The 23,364-nt window shown below is 41.0% G+C and overlaps 1 protein-coding gene across 3 annotated transcripts in view; it reads left to right on the top strand.

Moving 5' to 3' along the window:
* LMBR1 (limb development membrane protein 1) overlaps window positions 1-23,364 on the top strand; it is a 291,341-nt gene that overhangs the window by 97,142 nt on the left and 170,835 nt on the right. For all 3 annotated transcript variants that reach the window (XR_003941628.1, XM_030198592.1, XM_030198605.1), the window contains 2 exons: window positions 12,619-12,745; window positions 21,967-22,035. Coding sequence is in view for 2 of the 3 variants with exons in the window: in XM_030198592.1 (XP_030054452.1) it covers window positions 12,619-12,745; window positions 21,967-22,035 (196 nt within the window). In the remaining variant the exon portion in view is untranslated. The remainder of the gene's footprint in view (window positions 1-12,618; window positions 12,746-21,966; window positions 22,036-23,364) is intronic.

The following is a 23,364-nucleotide window of genomic DNA, read 5'->3' as shown; positions in this document are numbered from 1 at the left end:
GTTTGTGCCAGTTGATTCAAATTCGATTTCTGTCAGCAAAGTTTCAAATGACACGATTAACTTTGTGGCCAAAATTTCCGATATCCATTCTAATTTAAAATTGGCCAAGCTATTGCCTGGTTGTTATGTTGCCTGCATTTATGACAATAAGTGGTGGATAGGCAACGTTGTAGAAATTGCCATCGAACAAAATGATGCATTGGTAACATTTATGCATCCACCAGGCCCAGCTCATTCATTTTATAATAAATAAGCAATCTTTGGAATTTGGCAGTTCATACAAACATTACGGACTTCGGCTTGGGAACCATTTAAGATGCCTACTTTAGGCTTAAGAACCTAGGATAAGCTGCCCAATCAACTTGGGAACCGGACAGATACTCACACAAGGCTTTGGAACCTTGATGAAGAAACCAAACTAGAGGCTTGGGATCCTCACCCAAGAAACCCACCTGTGACTGGTATTGCACAGCTATCGGGCGTGACCCCTATGGCGATGGGGTTACTGGTTCAAGTTCCTGAACTGGTAGTGAAATGTCACCATGGACAAATGCAATTTAGGTACTAATAATGTCTGTATAAAACAAAAATAATAGAATGCATGTGATGTTGCGATAGCAGCATGCGATAGCAACGTCCTCAGCTTTGTCCCTATTTCTAGGGCCTTATATGCCAGCGATGAAAAACCAACCTTACTTTTTAAGGGGTTTGAAACATGCTCTTTCTAATGAAAATGATTAAAACGAGTTTCCAGGTCTTTTTTTTTTTTTTTTTTTTTTGTAAATGTGGGCTAAAAAATACCCTATTTTTGGCGTTTTTGCAAAAATCATCAACTTTACACTCAATTTGTGAACTAATGGAAAATGTTAGGAGAATGAAATTTTATATTCGAAAACCTTGTTGATAAGTTGTTGTGTGCAAAGTTTCATGTTTATCACACTTTTAATTCCAGAGATATAAAAAGCCAAACTTTACAATTTTTTCGTGCTGCAAATTTTTTGGACCAAGTTTGCTGCAAGTTTTCTTCATGGAAATCGCTCATGAAGATTTTTTTTTATTATTATTTTGTTTAATAGAGTGCAAAAAGTTGTACAAGATGGCAAAGTTTTGTTTCTCTCAACAAAATACTGCCGGAGATACAGTGTCTCAAAGTTGCTGAAATTTCGGACTCATACCATAGAAGGCTGCAGTATGGGGTCAAACAGATTTACTATATCTCAGCAAGTATTGTATCAGCGAACGTAAAACTTTACCAATGTTCATTGGGGACATGTATGAATGTTCACAGAAAATGTCATCGAAATCCGTGATGGTCAAGCAGGGCACTTCTCTGAAATCAGGCCACTTGACATGGAATGATTTTCATAATTCTCATACTGCTGATAATCATAAAATGTCTGTCAGACTGAACAAGCAGATAAACAAGATGCAGATTCAGATAGACACATATACACACACACACACACACTCTTTTGTAGAGCAATCTAAATACCTACAACTTATAAGGACAATGAGATGTATATGTGTGTGTATGCATATATATTCAAACATTTTTTTATTGATGACTTTACCAACATAAGTACAGCCAGGAATCTAGGCTTACAGAACTCAAATAACAGATCTTATACAAAAAAAGTGAAAAAGATAAAGTCCCTCATCAGCTTTTATGGTTTTCCCCTTCCCAAACCTTCTCTTATCCAAAGATGTTGCAATATTTCTTGGAAGACAACAATAACATAATTCAGCTGACTAATTAATCCTGAATCAGACATGAATGAACTGTTCAAATAACACATTATCTTCCCAATCAATCCCTCCACTACCTTTCCCCAAACTTCCCTTTGCCTATTATAGTTTTATTTAAATTTGTTTTATTGAACATGTAATAAAAAACATACAAAAGCGTATTTGGTGGTGTTTCATCATTTTGCAGTGCAGATCTGCCCCCCCCCCCCCCCCCCCCACAAACCCCTCCTTCACAAGTGTACATTTACGCTCATACATATTTATTGATAATCTGTGAACAAGGACCCCAAAGAGCAAGCACTTGAACATCCATACAGCTGCTGTGAATAGGTTTGAGAAGGCCTGATCTCTGATGACCTTCCCTCATCTAGCTCAAGTGCTCCACTTTCCAAGTCCATTTAACCCCCTCCCCCTTTCAACACTCAAACACTCAGAGAAAAAGGAGAAGGGAAAAAAACAAACAAAACACATACATTTGCTCCACGTCAGGATCTAGAGCGTATTTAAAACACCAATTCGGGCCCTATGGGAAAGTGACTGAAGATAAACCCCCCAAACAGATAAAAAGGCTTTCCTCCATTTAGGTGATCTCCGGGCCTGCTTGCTTTCAAAAATCATTAAAGTGTGAAATTTGTTACACCAGACCCAGAAAGTAGGGGGGTCTTGACTTACCCATACCCCCAAAATTGTCTTTTTATCCACAATACTAGCCTTCCTAACTAGCTGTCGCCCTCCCCGCCCCAACATTGCAAAAACTCCAAGATGATCTAATAATATTCCAGTCGGGGAGAAAGGTATAGGCGTCCCCAAAATGCTCCCTATAAATGTCATTACCTTTTTCCAGAATTTTTTCACAATCGAGCACGCCCAGATAGCATGAAAGAAAATCTCCCTCTATGATGTGGCAGTGTCCACAAAGTGGAGAATCCACTTTACCTATTTTAAACAACTGTTTCTTTGTCATATAAGCCTGATTCAGTATTCTGAATTGACATTCCCTTAACTCTGCGTTTGTCGTGAGACTAGATATTCTCCCCACCAATACTTTAAGTCAAGGCAGTCCACAGATCTGCATAGATCCTCACTCCCTCTCCTTCCCACCTCTACATAATCTTTCTCTGGACAGATCTATATTAAGGCCTTGTGCAATGATGAAACGTGACCTGATCTTCCTCGGCCTTATCAAAAAAAAAATCCTACACTTTCTCAGCATGTCCCTTCTGGTCCAAAGAAGCCACATAATGTCTATCTATCTAATCTATCTAATCTATCTAATCTATCTAATCTATCTATCTTCATTCATTCATTCATTCATTCATTCATTCATTCATTCATTCATGGTTGGGTGATGCATTAGTTTCTCAGCCGTGCTAGAAAAAAAGTATGTAGAGGGGAGGTGTTAGAAACAAAGTGTATTTAAAGATTTCATGGTATAACAGGCTAGGATAGGATTTTAAAATGGAAGACGGGGAGCCATATTAGTCTGAGATGATTATACAGTGATAGGCTACAGGGCATAGCTGGTTCCTTGTTAATTCACCTTTGGATGTTGTTTTTAAGTCCTGTTTGTTTGTGTTGGACCCTCTAAAGGTTCACCTATTCGGGAAAAACTGGGGTCAAGTTTGCATTCATGTAAGTAATGTTAGCATTTGCTCATGCAATATTTACAGAAGTAAAAGGCCAGGCTAACCCAAATCCTTGAAGGATATGCAGCCCAGAGTGCCATAAGACAAACTAATAATTGGTGAACTGAACCAATGGAAGGTTATGAAAAGGGGGGGAATGCAAAGTGAACTCATTGGAAGTGATCAATGATAAACTGGACTTGCCTCATCAATCTACTACATTTCTTTGAAGGGGTGAATAGAATGTTAGGTATTATTAGGAAAGGAATGGAAAACAAAAACGAGGACGTTATAATGCCTTTGTATTGCTCCATGGTGCGACCGCAACTCGAATTCAGGTTGCCACATCTCAAAAAAAGATATAGTGTAATTAGAAAAGGTGCAGAGAAGGGTGACGAAAATGATAAAGGGGATGGGACAACTTCCCTATGCGGAAAGGCTAAAGCAGCTGGGGCTCTTCAGCTTGGAGAAAATACGGCTGAGGGGAGATATGATAGAGGTCTATAAAATAATGAGTGGAGTGGAAAGAAGTAGACGTGAAACGTCTGTTTACTCTTTCCAAAAATACTAGGACTAGGGGGCATTCGATGAAGCTACAAAGCAGTAAATTTAAAACAAATTGGAGGAAGTTTTTCTTCACTCAACATGTAATTAATGTAATTAAACTCTGGAATTTGTTTGCCAGAGAATGTAGTAAAGGCGGTTAGCTTAATGGGGTTTAAAAAAAGTTTGGACAGCTTCCTAAAGGAAAAGTCCATGGACCGTTATTAGTATGGATTGGGGAAACTTCTCCATCAGAGTACATCTTGATACACTATCAGCCTATCATGTCCCCGTTGTCAGATTACTAGCTACACATCTGATTGTTCTCTGTTCAATGAAGGAAATTCTTCATGTCAGGATTTCAGAAGCGTCTGTCATGGGACCTCAGTCTTGTCCTTACCTCTCTCATGAAGCTGCCTTTGAGCCAGGGGAGTCCACTTCACTCTAGCATCTTACCTAGAAAGTTCTCTTTAATAGTTGGTTACCTTACTTAGAGTTATAAGTGAACTTCAGGTCTTGGTTACCAATGAACCAAATGCACAATTCCATTTTTAGAAAGTAGTTTTGTGGAACCATCTAAATTCTTACTAAAGGTGGTCACACCTTTCCATGTCATGAAGAAAATAGTTCTGCCTCCATTCTGTTCTTAACCAAATAAGAATCCATGCAAGAAGTCTCTTCACACTCCAGATTATAAAAGGGCTCTTGCTTATCTTAAAAGAGCTGATGCATTCAGAAATTCTATGTAGCTCTCTCTTCTTTCACCCAAACAGAATTTGCTGTTCCACTAACCAAGTAAATTTTAGCAAATTTGCTAGCATCCCATATCTTATTTTTTTAACAAGCTGGTATATCCTTTAGTCGGTGAAGTCAGATATCACCAAATCGGAGCTACTGGAGCTACCAATATCTGTTTTTAAATGTGCTTCATTGGTCAGAATATGCAAAGCAGCTACTTGACACTACTGCTTGGGACTAGTCATTAGCCATGACCATTGCATTCAGTTGAGTTGTGTTGACCAAGACCGCTGTGCACGGAAGAGCTACACGTGCTCTGGACTTTACACTTAATTCTGGGAAAACTGTTCCATCCTGGCACTATGAGATTACATCACCTACTAGTGTGCCTGATCAAGCCTGAATTAATGAAAGAAAATGCTTAAAATATACAAGATTCTGTATTGAACGTTGTCTTAATTTGTATATGTCTTTCCTATATTGTAAGCTCTTTGTAGAAGGAACTGCCTTAATAGTGAATTAACATGGTAACTGCACTATATAATGTCCTGTATAAAATCAAAACGTTTCTGATAAAGGCGTCAAGGAAAAAGAGCATGCCAAAGAGAAAATCAAAACTAAAAAAAAAAAAAGCATACCAAAAATTCTGTAATTAAAATAGAGCAGCCCAGCTCTGATCATTTATCTAGAGCAATTATCTGAAAGTTTTGTTCTTTGTAGAATCATAAGTTAGCATCTCAGCTTTATTGCCATTTCAGTTACAAGCTGTTTGCAGCCAGCAGCCATGCAGATGAGCATCATTGCCTCTGTCCTAATTCTAGCAATAAAGGAAATGTTTCTACCATTTGTGGTAGTGGGTTTGTGGTGAAGACTATTCTGCTTTGGACCCTTTTTTGTTTTTTTTTTGCTAAGGCAGGAAATAAATGAAAGCAAATAAATATAATTCAGTAAGCACTGTATGATATCCATAAAAATGCAAACTTTTCCTTCTGTCATATTCTGGAAAGAAGTTTCTAGCACCTCAATGCAATCTTGTTATGCAAGCCAACTGTATTAATTTTTTTTTTCAGCTAAAGTGTCACACAGATGCAGTCTGCCTTCTGCTGTGAAACCTACTGTATCTCCTTTCTTCAGCTAATGGAAAAAGGAATATAGATACAAACTCAGCCTTCTACCATGCTTGCTCAGTTTTGATATGCTGTGATGCAGGTAGTTTGCTTTGGAAGCATTGGCTTTCTGCTGTGCAAAGTACATTGTTCTCTTTTGTTTCTGAGATTTTGGCTTAACACACTTGAAATTATAACATGTACCTGCTTTGTCTGATCACTGGGCAGTTTGAAGTTCTCATGCTTGCCCTTTGTGAATTAGTCCTTCAATTCAAATAAATATGTACTTTTAAGGCACCTCACATGCGCAGCTTCCCACTTTGGGGAAAAGGCTTTTTTTTTTTTTTTTTTTTTACATATACCTTCTCCGGAGAAAGGTGACTAAAATCACTAGAAACAAAAATGAGGTTTTAATGAATTCTGTTAGAGCAAACAATTTGTAACGCAACTGTCCAAACCTTATCTTCTTATGTGAAAAAAAATATAAAAAGTTACAGAAGTTCACATGTGACTTTTTCAGACTTCTTATGTACCCTAGATGTGAAAAAAAATAGTCATTCTCAATATTTTGGATCTGTTACTTTACAACTACTACTGCTTATCATTTCTATACCGCTAATAGATATACGCAGCACTGTACACTGGACATGAAGAGACAGTCCCTGCTCGACAGAGCTTACAATCTTAATAGGACAGACAAACAGGACAAATAATGGGTAAGGGAATTACTAAAGTGGGAATGATAAAACATGTACTGCACAAGTGAGTAAGGGTTAGGAGTTAAAAGCAGCATCAAAAAGGTGGGCTTTTAGCCTAGATTTGAAGGTGGCCAGAGATGGAGCTTGACGTACTGGCTCAGGAAGTCTATTCCAGGCATATGGTGCAGCAAGGGAAAAGGAACGGAGTCTTGAGTTGGCAGTGGAGGAGAAGGGTGCAGATAAGAGAGATTTACCCAGTGAACAGAGTTCCCATGGAGTAGTGTAGGGAGAGATAAGAGTGGAGAGGTACTGAGAAGCTGCAGAGTAAATGCACTTGTAAATCAATAAGAGGAGTTTGAACTGTATGTGGAAACTGATAGGGAGCCAGTGAAGTGACTTGAGGAGAGGGCTAATATGAGCATAATGACACTGGCAGAATATTAGTCGTGCAGCAGAATTTTGAACAGATTGAAGGGGAGAGAGATGGTTCAGTGGGAGACCTGTGAGAAGTAAGTTGCAATAGTAGGGTTCTATTGTGGATTAAAAACTGGTTAAAAGATAGAAAACAGAGAGTAGGGTTCAATAGTCAGTATTCTCAATGTAAAAGGGTAGTTAGTGGGGTTCCCCAGGGGTCTGTGCTGGGACCACTGCTTTTTAACATATTTATAAATGACCTAGAGATGGGAGTAACTAGTGATGTAATTAAATTTGCTGATGACACGTGGAGGGGCATAATCGAAAGGGGGCCAAGTTTTCCTGAGCCGCGAAGGGGTGGGGAAACCCGTATTATCAAAACAAGATGGGCGGCCATCTTTTATTTCTATAATACGGTCGGGGACGCCCAAATCTCAACATTTAGGTCGACCTTAGATATGGTCGTCCCCAGTTTTCGGCCATAATGAAAACCGAGGATGCCCATCTCAGAAATGGCCAAATGCAAGCCCTTTGGTCGTGGGAGGAGCCAGCATTCATAGTGCACTGGTCCCCCTCACAAGCCAGGACACCAACCGGGCACCCTAGGGGGCACTGCAGTGGACGTCAGAAATTGCTCCCAAGTGGATAGCTCCCTTACCTTGGGTGCTGAGCCCCCCAAAAACCCACTCCCCACAACTGTTCACCACTACCATAGCACTAAGGGGTGAAGGGGGGCACCTACATGTGGGTACAGTGGGTTTGTGATGGGTTTTGAAGGGCTCACATTTACCACCACAAGTGTAACAGGTGGGGGGGGGGGGGGGGAATGGGCCTGGGTCCGCCTGGCTGAAGTGCACTACACCCACTAAAACTGCTCCAGGGACCTGCATTCTGCTGTCATGGAGCTGGGTATGTCATTTGAGGCTGGCATAAAAATTTTTTAAAGTTTTTTTTTTTTTTAGGGTGGGAGGGGGTTGGTGACCACTGGGAGAGTAAGGGGAGGTCATCCCCGATTCCCTCCGGTGGTCATCTGGTCAGTTTGGCACCTTTTTGAGGCTTGGTGGTAAGAAAAAATGGACCAAGAAAAAGTCGGCCAAGTGGCTGCCCTTTTTTCCATTATCGGCTGAGGATGCCCATCTCTTAAGCACTCCCCAGTCCTGCCTTCGGTACGCTGCCGACATGCCCCCATGAACTTTGGTCGTCTCCGTGACGGAAAGCAGTTGAGAGCGCCCAAAATCGGCTTTCGATTATGCCGATTTGGGCGGCCCTGAGGGAAGGACGCCCATCTCCCGATTTGTCAGAAGATGGGCGCCCTTCTCTTTCGAAAATAAGCCTGCCAGTTATTCAAAGTGGTTAAATTGCGGGAGGATTGTGAAAAATGACAAGAGGACCTTGGGAGACTGGATGTCTAAATGGCAGATGACGTTCAACGTGAGCAAGTGCAAAGTGATACATGTGGGAAAGATGAGCCTGAATTATAGCTACATCATGCAAGGTTCCACGTTAGGAGTTACAGACCAAGAAAGGGATCTAGGTGTCGTCGTTGATGATACGTTGAAACCTGCTCAGTGTGCTGCTGCGGCTAAGAAAGCAAATAGAATGTTAGGTATTATTAGGAAAGGAATGGAATACAAAAATGAGGATGTTATAATGCCTTTGTATCGCTCCATGGTGCGACCGCACCTCGAATATTGTGTTCAATTCTGATTGCCGCATCTCAAAAAAAGGTATAGTGGAATTAGAAAAGGTGCAGAGAAGGGGGACGAAAATGAGGAAAGGCTAAAGCGGCTAGTGCTCTTCAGCTTGGAGAAAAGGCTGCTGAGGGGAGATATGATAGAGGTCTATAAAAATAATAAGTTGAGTTGAAAGGGTAGATGTGAAGTGTCTGTTTATGCTTTCCAAAAATACTAGGACCAGGGGGCATGCGATGATGCTACAAAGTAGTAAATTTTAAATGAATCGGAGAAAATTAAACTCTGGAATTCGTTGCCGGAGAATGTGGTAAAGGCTTAATAGGGTTTTAAAAAGGTTTGGATGGCTTCCTAAAGGAAAAGTCCATAGACCATTATTAAATGGACTTGGGGAAAATGCACTATTTCTGGGATAAGCAGTATAAAATGTTTAGTACTTTTTTGGGATCTTGCCAGGTATTTGTGACCTGGATTGGCCACTGTTGGAAACAGGATGCTGGGTTTGATTGACCTTTGGCCTGTCCCAGTATTTTTATTTATTTAGATTTGCTCACACCTTTAGGCAATACTTATGTACTTATGAGAGTATCTAGAGCAGAGGAGAGAGTAGTAGTATAGGATGAGACAGCCGCATTGACAGGCTTGGATAACATAGTGATTGAGAAGAGATTTGAAACACTGGAGGACAGTAGAAGGGTCAATGTATTGGTTGAGATTGGATGGGAATGGGGGGGAAGGTGTTGAAGTGTGAAAGTTATCAGATGATGGTCAGAGAGGGGAAGAGCTAAGGTGCAGAAACTGGAGAGTGAGCAGTTGGAGAAGAAGGTATGATCAAGGCAGTAGCCATTCTGGTGAGTGGAGGTAGTGCAGCACAGTTGAAGATTGAAAGAGGATGTTAACACGAGAAACTGAGAAGCATAAGAGTCAGAGGGATCATTAGCATGGATGTTAAAATCCCCAGAATGAGGGATGGAGATGAAGGTTGAAAGAAAGCCAGGCATCAGTCAGAAAGGAAGAAAGGGACTTATCAGGGGGTCGATAAATGACTGCTACTTGGAGAGGCAGAGGAGTGAATAGATGTAGTGGACTTGGAATGAAGAAAAGCAGTGAGACTGAGGTGGAAGAAGAGGTTGAAATCTACAGGAGGGTGAAAGTAGTAGCTCGACACCACTTCCGCGTCCAACCGGCGAAGAGAATGGGAGAAAAGGTAGCCTCCATGACACAGGGCCGCTGCTGAAGCAGAGTCTTCAGGGCAAAACCAAGTCTTGGGGCAAGCACATGGAGTGTGAGAGAGATAGAGGTCGTGAATATAGTAAAGTTTGTTGCAGACAGAGCTGTCAACAGAACACATGAGAGGCAGGGAAGAAGGGGGAGGAGAGGAACAGAAATTAGATTGGAGACATCACGGTGTGACCTGCACGAATAGGATGGGAGATCTGATTTTGAAGACCAAGATTGGGACTGATATCCCCAGAGGAGAGCAGGAGATGGAACAAAAGATTACAGAGAAGAAAGAGTAGGAGAGGCATGACGACAGCGATGAAGGCAAGATATACACAGATAGAATGGAGATGGTGGAATGGAAGGAAGGAAACCTTGAAGGTTGAGAGCTGAGAAGAAGGGAAAAGGTAAAAGAGATGATGAAAGCAGAATGTGGGCAATGTGTTTCTTCAGTATACAGTGGTTTCAGATGGAGAAAGAGGTTGGGAAGGGATAGTACCAAGAAGAGAGAGTGTACTGGAGCCATAAGAAGTAACTGGGAGAAAATACAAAGTGTATAGAGAAAATGCTTGTACAAAGTGTATAGAGAAGGCTCTGGGAGGATCGGGGTAGACCTGGGAGTCAACCTGGGGAAGGCTGTGAGGATATGTAGATGGGCTACAAGTCCTCCACACCACCTGGAGGGCAGCTGGTGGGAGTGTTGGGCACCTCTACCATGCACCTTCCAGCCAAGAAAAGGGGTTAGGCCGAAGCCAGCATTCCTCCCCCTGAGGTACACCAGATCTTTACTTTAGTCACCTTTACAGATTCTAGCAGGAACGTAACAAATTTTGGTTTTGAAGTGGTTTTTGTTCTTGTCATTTCTCTAAATGTTTATGCAGAATTTGTGGCAGCATATATAGGGTGGGGGTCCTTTTACTAAGCTGCATTAGGTGCTAACACGTGCCTAGAGCTTCTTGAAATGGCATACCGCTGGACGTGCCCAGGAGTCCTGCAGTAACTGCCAAACCTGCTTGTGCGTTAACCGAGCGCTAAAAAATGTTTTAATTTTTTTGGAGGGGCATGTCTGAAGGGGGGGGGGGGGGGGCAGAGATTGGGCATTCCTATGCTAACCAGTTAGTGCAGCTACATTAGCTCATGCTAACCAGTTAGCACACACATACTGCATTAGCCCTTACCACCTACAAAATGGGTGGCAGAAGTTCTCATGTGGTAAATTTTTTTTTTAATGGCTGTGTGCTAATGGCTATTAATGAAAAAAAATAGAAAAAGACCATTTTTATGGCTGTAATAATTAAAAAAATGTTATCATGCAGGAAAAAATGGGTGCACTAGGGCCACTTTAACTGCAGCTTAGTAAAAGTGCCCCAGATTGTTTTATCCATATAAATTAAAGAGAGAGAACATTTTCATTTAGATTATAAGACTCAAAATGCTAAATACTCAATCCTATCAAAGAAACAGGATAGCACAGTAAGAGAGATGAGGCAAATGAAACAATAGCAATATTCAACTCCTCTTTGGCTTTTTCTTTGGGGCACCTTGATAATGGTTATATAGAGGTATATGCCATTGTCTTATTTTGTATTCTCTTGGTGTATTTGTCTTCTTTCTAATTAAGGCTTCTGATTTTAGGTTTTAACCAATAAAACACCCCCCATGGGAAATAATTAAAATAGGTGTATATTGGATAGAATCACTTCCCTTAGTACTGTTACCCATTCTCTGGCTTGTCTTGCATCTTCCATTCAGTTTCTGTACCTTTTCTGAGCTGATAGTGCCTAAGTGGCACAAACGTACATATATTATTCCACCTGAACAGCAATAGTACGTGTGGTGTGAAAGCACCAGTAAAAATAGATTTTTTTTGTTCCTTCAAAGAACCTCTGATTAGCTGTAAACACAGAAATTTACAGTCTTATAGGTGCTTATTGTAAGTAGGGATTCTTAAATATTTATAGCTATCTATACATGCATCTTGCAGCCGTATGTGATCTTTTAAAATGAGCAATACTATAGCTGCACACTTGAGGGCTCTCCAGATTGTAAGGAGATGTCAAAGCAGTTCCAACAGGAAAAAGTTTGAAGTAGATTGGTGGTGTACCTGTTAAGGGTATGATCTTGGCAAGACTATAGTTTTTGGGCAATTTGCCATACACGTCCTTCCATCCTTTGATTGGAATTTTAAATACAGTTTGCTAATTCATTTTCTCAGCTAAAAGTATTCAGAAGAAGCATAATCCATCTTTAAAACAAGCTTTGCAAAACACAGATCTGAAATGTCATGGACTAAGATTGTTGAATCTTAATTTAATTTTGTAGTATGAATTTCTTAAATCAATTTTCCATGGTTTTAAGGAAAAAATGGGCATTTTGAACAGTGGAACATATTTATTTTGGAAGAATAAACCTAAAATTGTTCTGTTTCCGGTACCCTATGATAATAGCATACCACTAGATACTTAGACGCTAGACAGAGTTCTTTGCTTTGTTTTTTTCAGGGAGTACATAACCACAAGAGCTCATTCTAAATATGTACAAACTTACCCCCCCGTTTACTAAGCTGCGCGCAATGCTGACACAGCCCATTCAAAGTGAATGGTCTGTGTCGGCATTAATGCACAGCAGCCGCTAGCATGATTTAGTAAACGGGGGGGGGGGGGGGGGGGGGGAGGGGGGGTTAATTGAGCACACTTGTAAAACCCAAATATGTTGGTAGCAAATCATTCTAAAATATAAAATAATTTAATGCAAGTTCCAAAAAAAAAAAACAAGAGGAGGAAACAGACCTCAGATTTCAATTGTGGATTTCCCACTTTTCCATTGTATTTTTCAGGGAATCAAAGCTCGCATTTTGGAAACACTTGTTATGCTGATTCTTCTGGCACTTCTTATTTTTGGAATAGTGTGGGTGGCCTCTGCCCTTATTGACAATGATGCTGCCAGCAAGGAGTCTCTGTATGGTAAGGAGTAAGCAGGTTATTTCTGTAAACTTAATTTCAGTAATAAATACAAAAAGAAAATAGTTTTTATGTTAAAGTGCAATATTTTTCATTCACCGAAGTAATTTGTAATTTTCAAATTTTGCATTTGTGGTGTTAATATCTTATATTCTATGCATTGTATTAAATTTATTCAAGTGTGGAAAGCGTGCAGGCTCATGGAAGTCTTTCTGATCTCTCCATACTCACACACGTGTGTGTGTGAGTACACATACATACCTCTGTGTTGTTTCTCTGTGTGTGTGTATTTCTTTGTGGGCTGGTATGTCTACACATTTGTATGTATGCACATGTGTTTTTGTGTCAATGCACAGTTCCCAGAAAGCACTCACAAACCCAACACACAAACCACTAGGATCAGTCCAGACAAACAGGGTGAAGAAACAATTATGTTCTCTTAAATATTGAACAGTGGAACAAAATATTACAATTGGCAAACGGAAATAAGGATCAATCATAACACTAACTAAATACTTGCATACTTCCAAGAAAGTACCTGGGGAAGATCGGGGCATATATATGTTCAGCAAAACATATTTCTCTCTCCTTTTCCCAGGCTGAAACTGAAGCAACAGCCAGCCACTGCTGGGTAGTTTCAAAACTCCAGGCCAATCAGAGCCCAGAACAGTCAAGTTTCAAATAAAAACTGGTTACATCACTACAGGCACTTCCTATTATCTGTGTGCCAAATAAGAGAAAGAGAAATCAGTCCTCTGTAACAGCTTTAAGCATAAACAAGTACCATCTGCTGGCCAAACAGGAGAAATACATATTTAAGACAGGAGAATATCCAATACATTTTACAGGCTTAAAACATACTGTTTCTTCAGAGCATTGATATTCTCCACACTTCCCAATCTAGTCAGGGATCTCTCTTATACCAGACAGCAGAAGATCCAAAAACCCAAACCATTCTGCAGCCAAACCAGGGGACAGAGTTTTGACTGCCTCCAAGAGAGCATCACTGAAGTCTCAGTAACTTAGGATGACTTTCCAGTTGGAAAGAGCCTAGTATTCTTTGCAAACAAATGGCCTTTGATGGGTTCTCAAAATAGTGTAAATGTTATTGTTTTCAGTTATTGGAATGACCCTCAAATTGCACGCCGACAGAATTAAGATCCAGTTATCAGCATCAGAAAATGCCTACAAAAGAACTTTTCCCTCTTGCAGGCCAATATGGCTAAACCCGTTCCAATAGGATAAATTTTCCCAAGTCTCATTTAAGCCAGATACAGCGATTGGAATTCGTAGGAGTCTTTCAGAACATGACTCAAGCAACTATCTTTCTTCCACAATAGGGGATCATAACTTTTGTATCCACTGTGGAAGATATTCAGCAGAGTTTGAAAGTATTAACTAAATGTTGAGGATGCTGGGCCAGGTGGCATCCTCAGTTTATGGACCCCTCCTTCCCAAGCCCCAACTACACCTTCATTCGAGAGGGAGGTCTATGGACCTTATCCACTCAGAGGACTCACTACATCTCGAAAGTTCCAAGAGACCCATCTGTCACCAGTTCTCTGCAGGATTTACTCTCCTAGTGAGCAGTCCTTTCCAAACTAGCGAAAGGAATGCCTTTCCAAATCCTTCTAATTCAAGCAACTCTTAAAGATGCGTCCATACTGGTCTGGGGGAGTCCATGTAGATAGATTTCACACCCGGGGGCTGTGGTCTTCTCAGAAATAACTACATTAGATAAACTTTATGGAGCTAAGGGTAATATAAAACACGCTAAGGAAGGGATTCTCAACACAGTCATCAGGAAACATTCAGCCACTCAGGTTTTCAAGATAACCACAATGAATATGCAAGAGATAGATTTGTATACAGTGAAGGCAGTTAATATGTTATGTGCATAATTATTTAGTAGTCCCCATCGATAATAATTGAAGCTGAATTTAAAAAACATGAATTCCTATTCCTCCTGCTAAACCATTCCAGACAAAGAGGGTTGTGCTCACCAACCAGCAAATGGCAGGCAGAGAACATCTTAAACAGGGTGGGACCAGGCTGCTGGCATCGGCGTTTAAAAAGGAGATAGAGCAGCTTTTAAACTAGAGACTGGGGGAAGGCTGACAGTCGCTCAAAAGCGCATGGTTCGGAATAAGGTATCTTTTAAAGATATCACCAACCAGGGAAGATAAGGTATCCCGATAGTGAGGTTGCAAAAGAGACCATAGTAGATCAAGTGTCCTTAAATAAAAATAAAAATCAGACAAAAGATTGCAAATTAATACTGTCATGTACTGAGCATGATGTAAATAGGAACAACAAACATAGTTTGAAATGTCTATATTCAAGTATGTGAAGCCTAAGAAATAAGATGTTAGAATATATTGCACTAAATGAAAAATTAGATATAATAGGAATCTCTGAGACCTGGTGGAAGGAGGATAACCAGTGGGACACCAGTGATAGGGTGGATCGAATTGGTGGAGGGGTAGCATTGTATATTAAGGAGAGCCTTGAATCAATTAGATTTGAAAATTCTATAGGAAGCAAAACACATCTTGGATTCCCTGTGGATTGAAATTCCATGTGTAAAGGGGAAAAGGATAGTGATAGGAGTATACTACTGTCCGCCTGGCCAGGACGAACAGACGGATGTAGAAATGTTATTGGAAATTAGGGAGGCTAACAAACTGGGCAACACAATAATAATGGGTGATTTCAATTACTCTGATATTGACTGGGTAAATGTAACATCAGGGCATGCTAGGGAGGTAAAATTCCTTGACAAAATCAAGGATTGCTTTATGAAGCAGCTGCTACAGGAGACGACAAGAGAAGGAAAAATTCTTGACCTAGTCCTTAGTGGATCACAAGATCTAGTGTGGGGCCGCTTGATAACAGTGATCATAATATGATCAGATTTGATACTAGCTTTGGATTCAGTATACACAGGATATTCAATACGTTAGCATGGTCGCTGCATCTCAAGAAAGATATAGATGAATTGGAAAAGGTGCAACGAAGGGCGACTAAAATGATAGCGGGGATGGGACGACTTCCCTAAGAAGAAAGACTAAGGAGGCTAGGGCTTTTCAGCTTGGAGAAGAGACGGCTGAGGGGAGACATGATAGAGGTTTATAAAATATTGAGTGGAGTGGAACAGGTGGATGTGAAGCGTCTGCTCACGCTTTCCAAAAATACTAGGACTAGGGAGCATGCGATGAAACTACAGTGTAGTAAATTTTAAAAAATTGGAGAAAATTTTTCTTCACCCAACGCATAATTAAACTCTGGAATTTGTTGCCGGAGAACGTGGTGAAGGCGGTTAGCTTAGCAGAGTTTAAAAAGGGGTTAGACGTTTTCCTAAAGGACAAGTCAATAAACCGCTACTAAATGGGAAAAATCCACAATTCTAGGAATAACATGTATAGAATGTTTGTACGTTTGGGAAGCTCGCCAGGTGCCCTTGGCCTGGATTGGCCGCTGTCGTGGACAGGATGCTGGGCTCGATGGACCTTTGGTCTTTTCCCAGTGTGGCATTACTTATGTACTTACCATGAATTCATGGGCAAATGCATTCCAACTAAAACTCAATACAGAAAAAACACACTGTCTCATTATCTCATCCCAATATAATACATACAAACCCAGAAACATTAACACCCCAGGATACACCCTCCCTGTCTTAGCCTGAAAATTCTCGGAGTAACAATCGACCGTAACCTATCACTAGAGACCCAAGTGAAGTCCACCTTAAAGAAAATGTTTTTCTCAATGTGGAAACTCAAACGGGTAAAACTAATCTTCCCGAGGGAAATATTTCGTAATCTGGTACAGTCCATGGTATTAAGCCATGCAGATTACTGTATTGGAATCTATGCGGGATGCAAGGATCAAATCATAAAGAAACTTCAGACCGCCCAAAATACAGCAGCAGGCTTATATTTGGAAAAACACGTTTTGACAGTGCCAAACCACTAAGAGAAAAGTTGCACTGGCTACGATTCAAAGAACGCATCACTTTCAAAATCTGCACGACTGTTCACAAAATTATTTACGGCGAGGCACTGGGCTACATGACAGACCTCATCGACCTACCAACCAGAAACTCCACAAAATCTGCATGATCATATCTAAACCTCCATTACCCAAGCAGCAAAGGACTCAAATACAAATTCACCTATGCAACCAGCTTTTCCTACCTAAGCGCACAACTATGGAACGCATTGCCAGTAAAAACAACGCTCGACCACCTAAAGTTTTGGAAAGCACTAAAGACAGACCTGTTCAGAAGAGCATACCCCAACGACCCGACATAAAAATACCGGTCACTTGCAACACAACATAACCAAAGACTGCAACGGACATTACCTGACTCTTCTTCCCCCTTTCCCTCTTTTAAGTTTCCCCAACTGTTTCCTACCACACATACACCTCATTATACCACAATATCACTTTGTATTCATTCATACTATGTATTTGTTCAAACTGTAATCTGCTAACTCCGTTAATGGTTATATATAAGCCACATTGAGCCTGCAAAAAGGTGGGAAAATGTGGGATAAAAATGTAACAAATAAATACTTGCAATTATTGGACCACAAAGGGGCTGGTTTCTGTCTTGTACAAATACCTGTGTAGAGCACACCCTAAGTACATTATGTATAGAGTAAAATGGAAAATAAAGTTAGGGGTTACGTATGACTCTGAGACCTGGGACAAGATGCAGATATTAGTATATAACACAGCCTCCAAGGAAACTCGGTTAAAGTTATTTACAGACGGTATGTAACCTGGAGTGGAGGAGTAGCCTAATAGTGTGGTGGCCTGAGAACTAGGGGAGCTGAGTTTGATTCCCACTGCAGCTCCTTATGATTCTGGGCAAGTTATTTAACCCTTCATTGTCCCAGGTACAAAATAAGTGCCTGTATATAATATGTAAACCACTTTGATTGTAACCTCAGAAAGGCAGTATATCAAATTTCATCTCCTTTCCCTTTCCTTACCTTACTCTTGTTAGGTCCATTCTAGTCTCTTAGGAGTATAAACTCTTTGTTGAAGGCCATGTGGAGATGGAGGACCTTGGAGCATATTTGGTGACAGTGTAGAAAGGCCCAGGCATACTGGAAGGCTATTCAAAGTAGGGTGAGAGACTTGCTGGAATACACTATTCCTTGGGATCCAGATGTTTTCTTGCTTTAGCAGAATTGTTCCACAGCTCACTATTGCTCAAAATTTCCAAATTCAGCCATGCCTGATTGCTAACCAGATTACATTTGCTTACTACTGGAAATGCCCCTGATCCCCTATCACTTCAGGTTTGGAAATCTACTACTACTACTATTTAGCATTTCTATAGTGCTACAAGGCGTACACAGTGCTGCACAAACATAGAAGAAAGACAGTCCCTGCTCATAGAGCTTACAATCTAATAGACAAAAAATAAAGTAATCAAATCAATTAATGTGTACAGGAAGGAGGAGAGGAGGGTAGGTGGAGGCGAGTGGTTACAAGTGGTTACGAGTCAAAAGCAATGTTAAAGAGGTGGGCTTTCAGTCTAGATTTAAAGGTGGCCAAGGATGGGGCAAGACATAGGGGCTCAGGAAGTTTATTCCAGGCGTAGGGTACAGCGAGACAGAAGGCGCGAAGTCTGGAGTTGGCAGTAGTGGAGAAGGGAACAGATAAGAAGGATTTATCCATGGAGCGGAGTGCACGAGAAGGGGTGTAGGGAAGGACGAGTGTGGAGAGATACTGGGGAGCAGCAGAGTGGAGGGAGAGGTGGCGAGGTAGAGAATTCAAGGTTTATCTTTTGAACCTTGTCGTGAAAGAATTCAGCAAGGGTCTGAGGAGATAATGAAGGGGGAGTTGGGGGAGGGGGCACCTTGAGGAGAGAGTTCAGTGTGGTGAAGTGAAGTTGAGGGTTAGAGCCAAGAGAGTTGGTCAGTTGGCTATAATGATCCTGTTTGGCGCGTAAAAGAGCAGATTGGAAGGAGGTTAGCATGAATTTAAAGTGTAAGAAATCAGCAAGGGCCCGAGATTTCCGCCAGAGGCGTTCGGCGGAGCGGGTACAGGAACATAGGTAGTGGATATTAGAAGTCAGCCAAGGTTGGGGTTTTGTACGCCTTATAGGGTGGGTCATCAAAGGTGCAAGTGTGTCTATTGTTAGAGCATTGTTGTAAGAAGAAACAGCCTTGTTGACAGACGTGGATGGTGCCACAGTAGAGAGGAGGTGCTTACTGCTTTCTGCTGTGCACATAGCAGTATATTCAATAAAAACCTTATTGCATTTTTAAAAACTTGGGAAAGTAGCTATTTATAAAATAAAATCATGAGCCTTTATTAATTCAGGATAAAATGGGCATTGATTTGAAGAAATGTAATTTTGTAGTTCAGATAGACACAGTGGGAATTTTTCTTGACATTCAGATCGATTATTTTGCTGTTCTATCTTGCATGACAGCTGTCAACGGTTTCTTACTCCTCCAACCTCTCTATTTCCCTCATTTATCTTCCATTAAAGAATTTGTCTTCTCTCCCTGTCCTCTTTTCTTCTGATCTTCACCTCTGATTCTTCTCCCTACAATTTCTTCCATCCTTTAAGTGGACATTTGTGATATTGTCATCTGTCATTGGAGAGATGAAGGGTCAATATCGTGAAGATTCCTAGATAAATTAGATAAGATAGGACGGGACTGGGAGGGAGGAGATTTAAGTGTGAAAGTTATAAGATGGTGATCAGAGAGGGGACGATCAGAGGCAAGGAAACTAGAGGGTGAACAGTTGGAGGAGAAGATAAGATCAAGACAGTGACCATTTTGATGAGTGGGGGAGGTGGAGCATAGTTGGAGGTTAAAGGAGGATGTTAAAGCGAGTAACTTGGAAATATAAGAGTTAGAAGGATCATTAGCAGGAATATTAAAGTCACCAAGGATGAGAGAGGAGGAGGAGGGATCATGAAAGAAGGCAAGCCAGGCAACAAAGTCACTGAGAGAGGATGAAAGGGACTTATCAGGGGGATGATAAATGACCGCTATTCGAAGAGGCAGAGGAGAGAAAAGGCGGATACAGTGGACTTCAAAGGAGGAAAAACAGTGAGATTGAGGTGGAAGAAGGGGTTGAAATCTGGAGGAGGGAGAGAGAAGTAGTCCAACACCGCCCCCGTGACCAGCAGGGCGAGGAGTATGTGAAAAAAGATAACCGCCATGGCAGAGGGCTGCGACTGAAGCAGAGTCATCAGGGCAGAACCAGGTTTCTGTTATGGCGAACAGATGGAGGTGACGCGAGATAAAGAGGTCCTGGATATAGGGGAGTTTGTTACAGATAGAACGGGCATTCGATAGGGCGCAAGAGAAGGGCAGAGAAGAGGAGGGGAGTAGAGGAATAGAGTTGAGGTTAGAGAGGTCACGGTGAGATCTGTAGAGTTGGGATAATAGTTGATGAGGAGGGCCAGGATTGGGATTGATGTCACCAGCTGAGAGTAAGAGAAGGAGTAAAAGAGAGCGGAGGAGAGTAGGAGAGGTGTGGCCACGAAGGTGTCGAAGGCGAGAGGTATTTAGGTGGAATGGGGAAGGCAAAATGGAGGGAAGAAAGAGACGGAGATTAAAAGCCAAGAGGGAGGAAGAGAGTAGGAGAGAAGGTGAGGTGATGAAGTCGATGGATGGGCAGTGAGTTCCTGTAGCAGAGAGAGATAGGGGGTGAGGGAAAATTTTAGGAAGGGACAGGGCTAGGAAGAGAATGTGAATAGGGGCCATAAACGACTGAGGTACTTTAGCAACTGGGAAGAAGATTAGATGTAAAGAGAAAATGCCCCGTGCGCCGTTTGGCGCGCTGGGCACCTAGAGCGGAGGCCCTGAGTGGATCAGAGTGGACCTGGGTGTCACCCCGGAGAAGGCTGTAAGGATATGCAGATTAGCTGCAAGTCCTCCACAGCACCTGAAAGGCAGCCGGTGGTAGAGCTGGGCACCTCTCAGCTGAGGAAAAGCTTACCAGGGGTTATGCCGAAGCCAGCATTCCTCCCCCTGAGGGTCGCTCCAAGAGCTGACCATCTCAAAGTTCTTGGAGCCTCTTTTACAAAGCCGCACTGCCTATTTTCAGTGTGGCAAATAAAAGGAAGCCCATTCAGCTTCCTCTCATTTGCCGCACGGCAACTTTGTAAAGGAAGCCCTTGGTAATTAAGACAACTGTGGGGCCCTTAGACTAATTTACATTTTTGAAGTTCTGGGATCATTCTTCTAGATAACTGTATAGGACTCTCTCTCTCTCTGTTTGTGGAAGTTGAGGGGAGCCATCTCCCTAGAGGCTGGAGAATAGTTTGGCCTGGGATGTGTGGGGGTGGAGGAGGAGGACTATGATGTTATGTGGGACTAGTCTGTTGAGGATTTGAAAACAAACAAGCAAAAAAAAAAAACCCCAGTGATGATGTAAATTGCATTTGCCCTACTACTGGGCTTGAGAAAGTAGGTGGCGTAAACTGGAATACTGTCAGTGTGCAACATGAGCTCTGTTGTTGTTTTTTGTGTTTACTGCTTTCTGCTGTGCACATAGCAATATATTCAATAAAAACCTTGTTGCATTTTTAAAAACCTGGGAAAGTAGCTATTTATAAAATAAAATCATGAGCCTTTATTAATTCAGGATAAAATGGGCATTGATTTGAAGAAATGTAATTTTGTAGTTCACATAGACACAGTGGGAATTTTTCTTGAAATTCAGATCGATTATTTTGCTGTTCTATCTTGCATGACAGCTGTCAACGGTTTCTTACTCCTCCAACTTCTCTTGTCATATTTCCCTCATTTATCTTCCAATAAAGAATTTGTCTTCTCTCCCTGTCCTCTTTTCTTCTGATCTTCACCTCTGATTCTTCTCCCTACAATTTCTTCCATCCTTTAAGTGGACATTTGTGATATTGTCATCTGTCATTGGAGAGATGGAGTGTTTCTTGGCATCCAAAGGCAACAACACTTACTATCTATTAACATATTGTAGATTCCTAGTTGTAGAAACAAGGAGCGATAGTTGGGTCAGTGCCTTCTCAATAACATATTTTGAATTTATTGAAATGAGACTGTTTTGAGGAATTTAACTATTTTCAGTAAATTTCCAGTTCATCTATCACAGAATACCTCATTGACTTTTTTTTTTTTTAAATAGCTTTTTCATGGTGATCTTACTGTGGCATGGTCTGAGTTTACTACTTCTAATGAATTTTTCAAATACTTGTATTGCAGATCTTTGGGATTTCTACCTCCCTTATTTATATTCCTGCATTTCGCTAATGGGATGTCTGCTGCTACTTTGTAAGTAATTTTTCTGCTTAAAAAAAATTCATGTTTGGATGAATTAGGCGGCATTAATCTGTTTTGTAACTGATATAAAAAAATTAGAATATAGCTGGCTCAAAAAATTATGATTGCTGATCCTGCTTATAAAGCAAATATCAGTCTGTGAGTGGGACTTAATGGTCACAATCCCAGAATGTAAGAACCCAACAAATCAGAGAATTTCTTACATTTTTCGTAAGGTGGGCTATAAGGAAAACATCCTAGCTCTGCTCAATAACTCCAGAATAGCTAAAAACATCATGACAATGATAGTTTCATATGCACTAATGTATACCATTCAGTTCCATATCCAATAATTACATGCAGCACATCAGTTGAAAACTTCTCCTTGATAAAGTATCCCCAAATGAGGATATAGCAGTATATAAGCCTTATATTGATATTAATGCTTGGCAAGTGCTAATGGGTATCTGTGTGCTATCTGCTGCCATATCCATAGGAATAAAATGGGCCAGGGTGGCAGATAGCACATGCTAATACTGTTAGCATGCACTAAGCATTAGTTAAAGAGATGCTAAAACTTCTATTAAAACTATAAAACTTAATTATCTTAATTTCAGTTTTAATTTGTAATAAATATATTTTGTGTTTCCTTTGCATCAGTTTTAAGAGCAACAAAATAATAATTAGTGTTGTTTTTTAAATTCATCCACAGATTGTAGTATGCATGGTTATGCATGTCAATGTCATTTGCGAGATGTGTCAAGAAGGAAAAAAAGTTGAGAACCACTACTCTAATAAGAAAACGCACCATCACAATGATCCTCATACGCTGTATTAGCCCTATCAGACCTGGTTCCTCTTCTTAGAAGATTTTCTGTTCTGCCAATGTTCCAAACCTTTCTAGCCTTGATGCAAAATAGGTGCTCCCTTCTGCATGCCGACTTGAATCTTGATGCTGGCAACGTGGAAATAGGCAAAAATTCCTAGTTACTTTCTTGAGTTTGGCACCTCCAGTTTAGTGCCTCTTGGGTAGCAGCAAGAAAGCCTTCCACATGACGCTTAAATTGGAGAGAGATGTCAGTCTGATATTTGACTAACAGGACCCCTTTCAGTGTCCTATCATCTTCATTGCCTGGTGCTACAAACATTCTCTATCAGAGTACATCTCGGTGCGGTCTCAGCCTACTTTTAAGGTTTCATAGATATAACCCTGTTGTCCTAGTATTCAGTTGTTTTGAGAAGGGAGGGACAACCCCTCCCAGTAACACTGAGCCGACAAGCCTTCTTCGGGGGGATTAGCATACAGATGTGCGAAAGAAGAGGCAGGAAGTTTGCAAATAT

The sequence above is a fragment of the Microcaecilia unicolor genome, chromosome 1 (assembly GCF_901765095.1).
Source record: "Microcaecilia unicolor chromosome 1, aMicUni1.1, whole genome shotgun sequence".
In the NCBI taxonomy this organism is placed as follows: Eukaryota; Metazoa; Chordata; class Amphibia; order Gymnophiona; family Siphonopidae; genus Microcaecilia; species Microcaecilia unicolor.
Note: the sequence above shows the minus strand (reverse complement) of the source record. Positions and strands in the feature narration are given on the sequence as shown.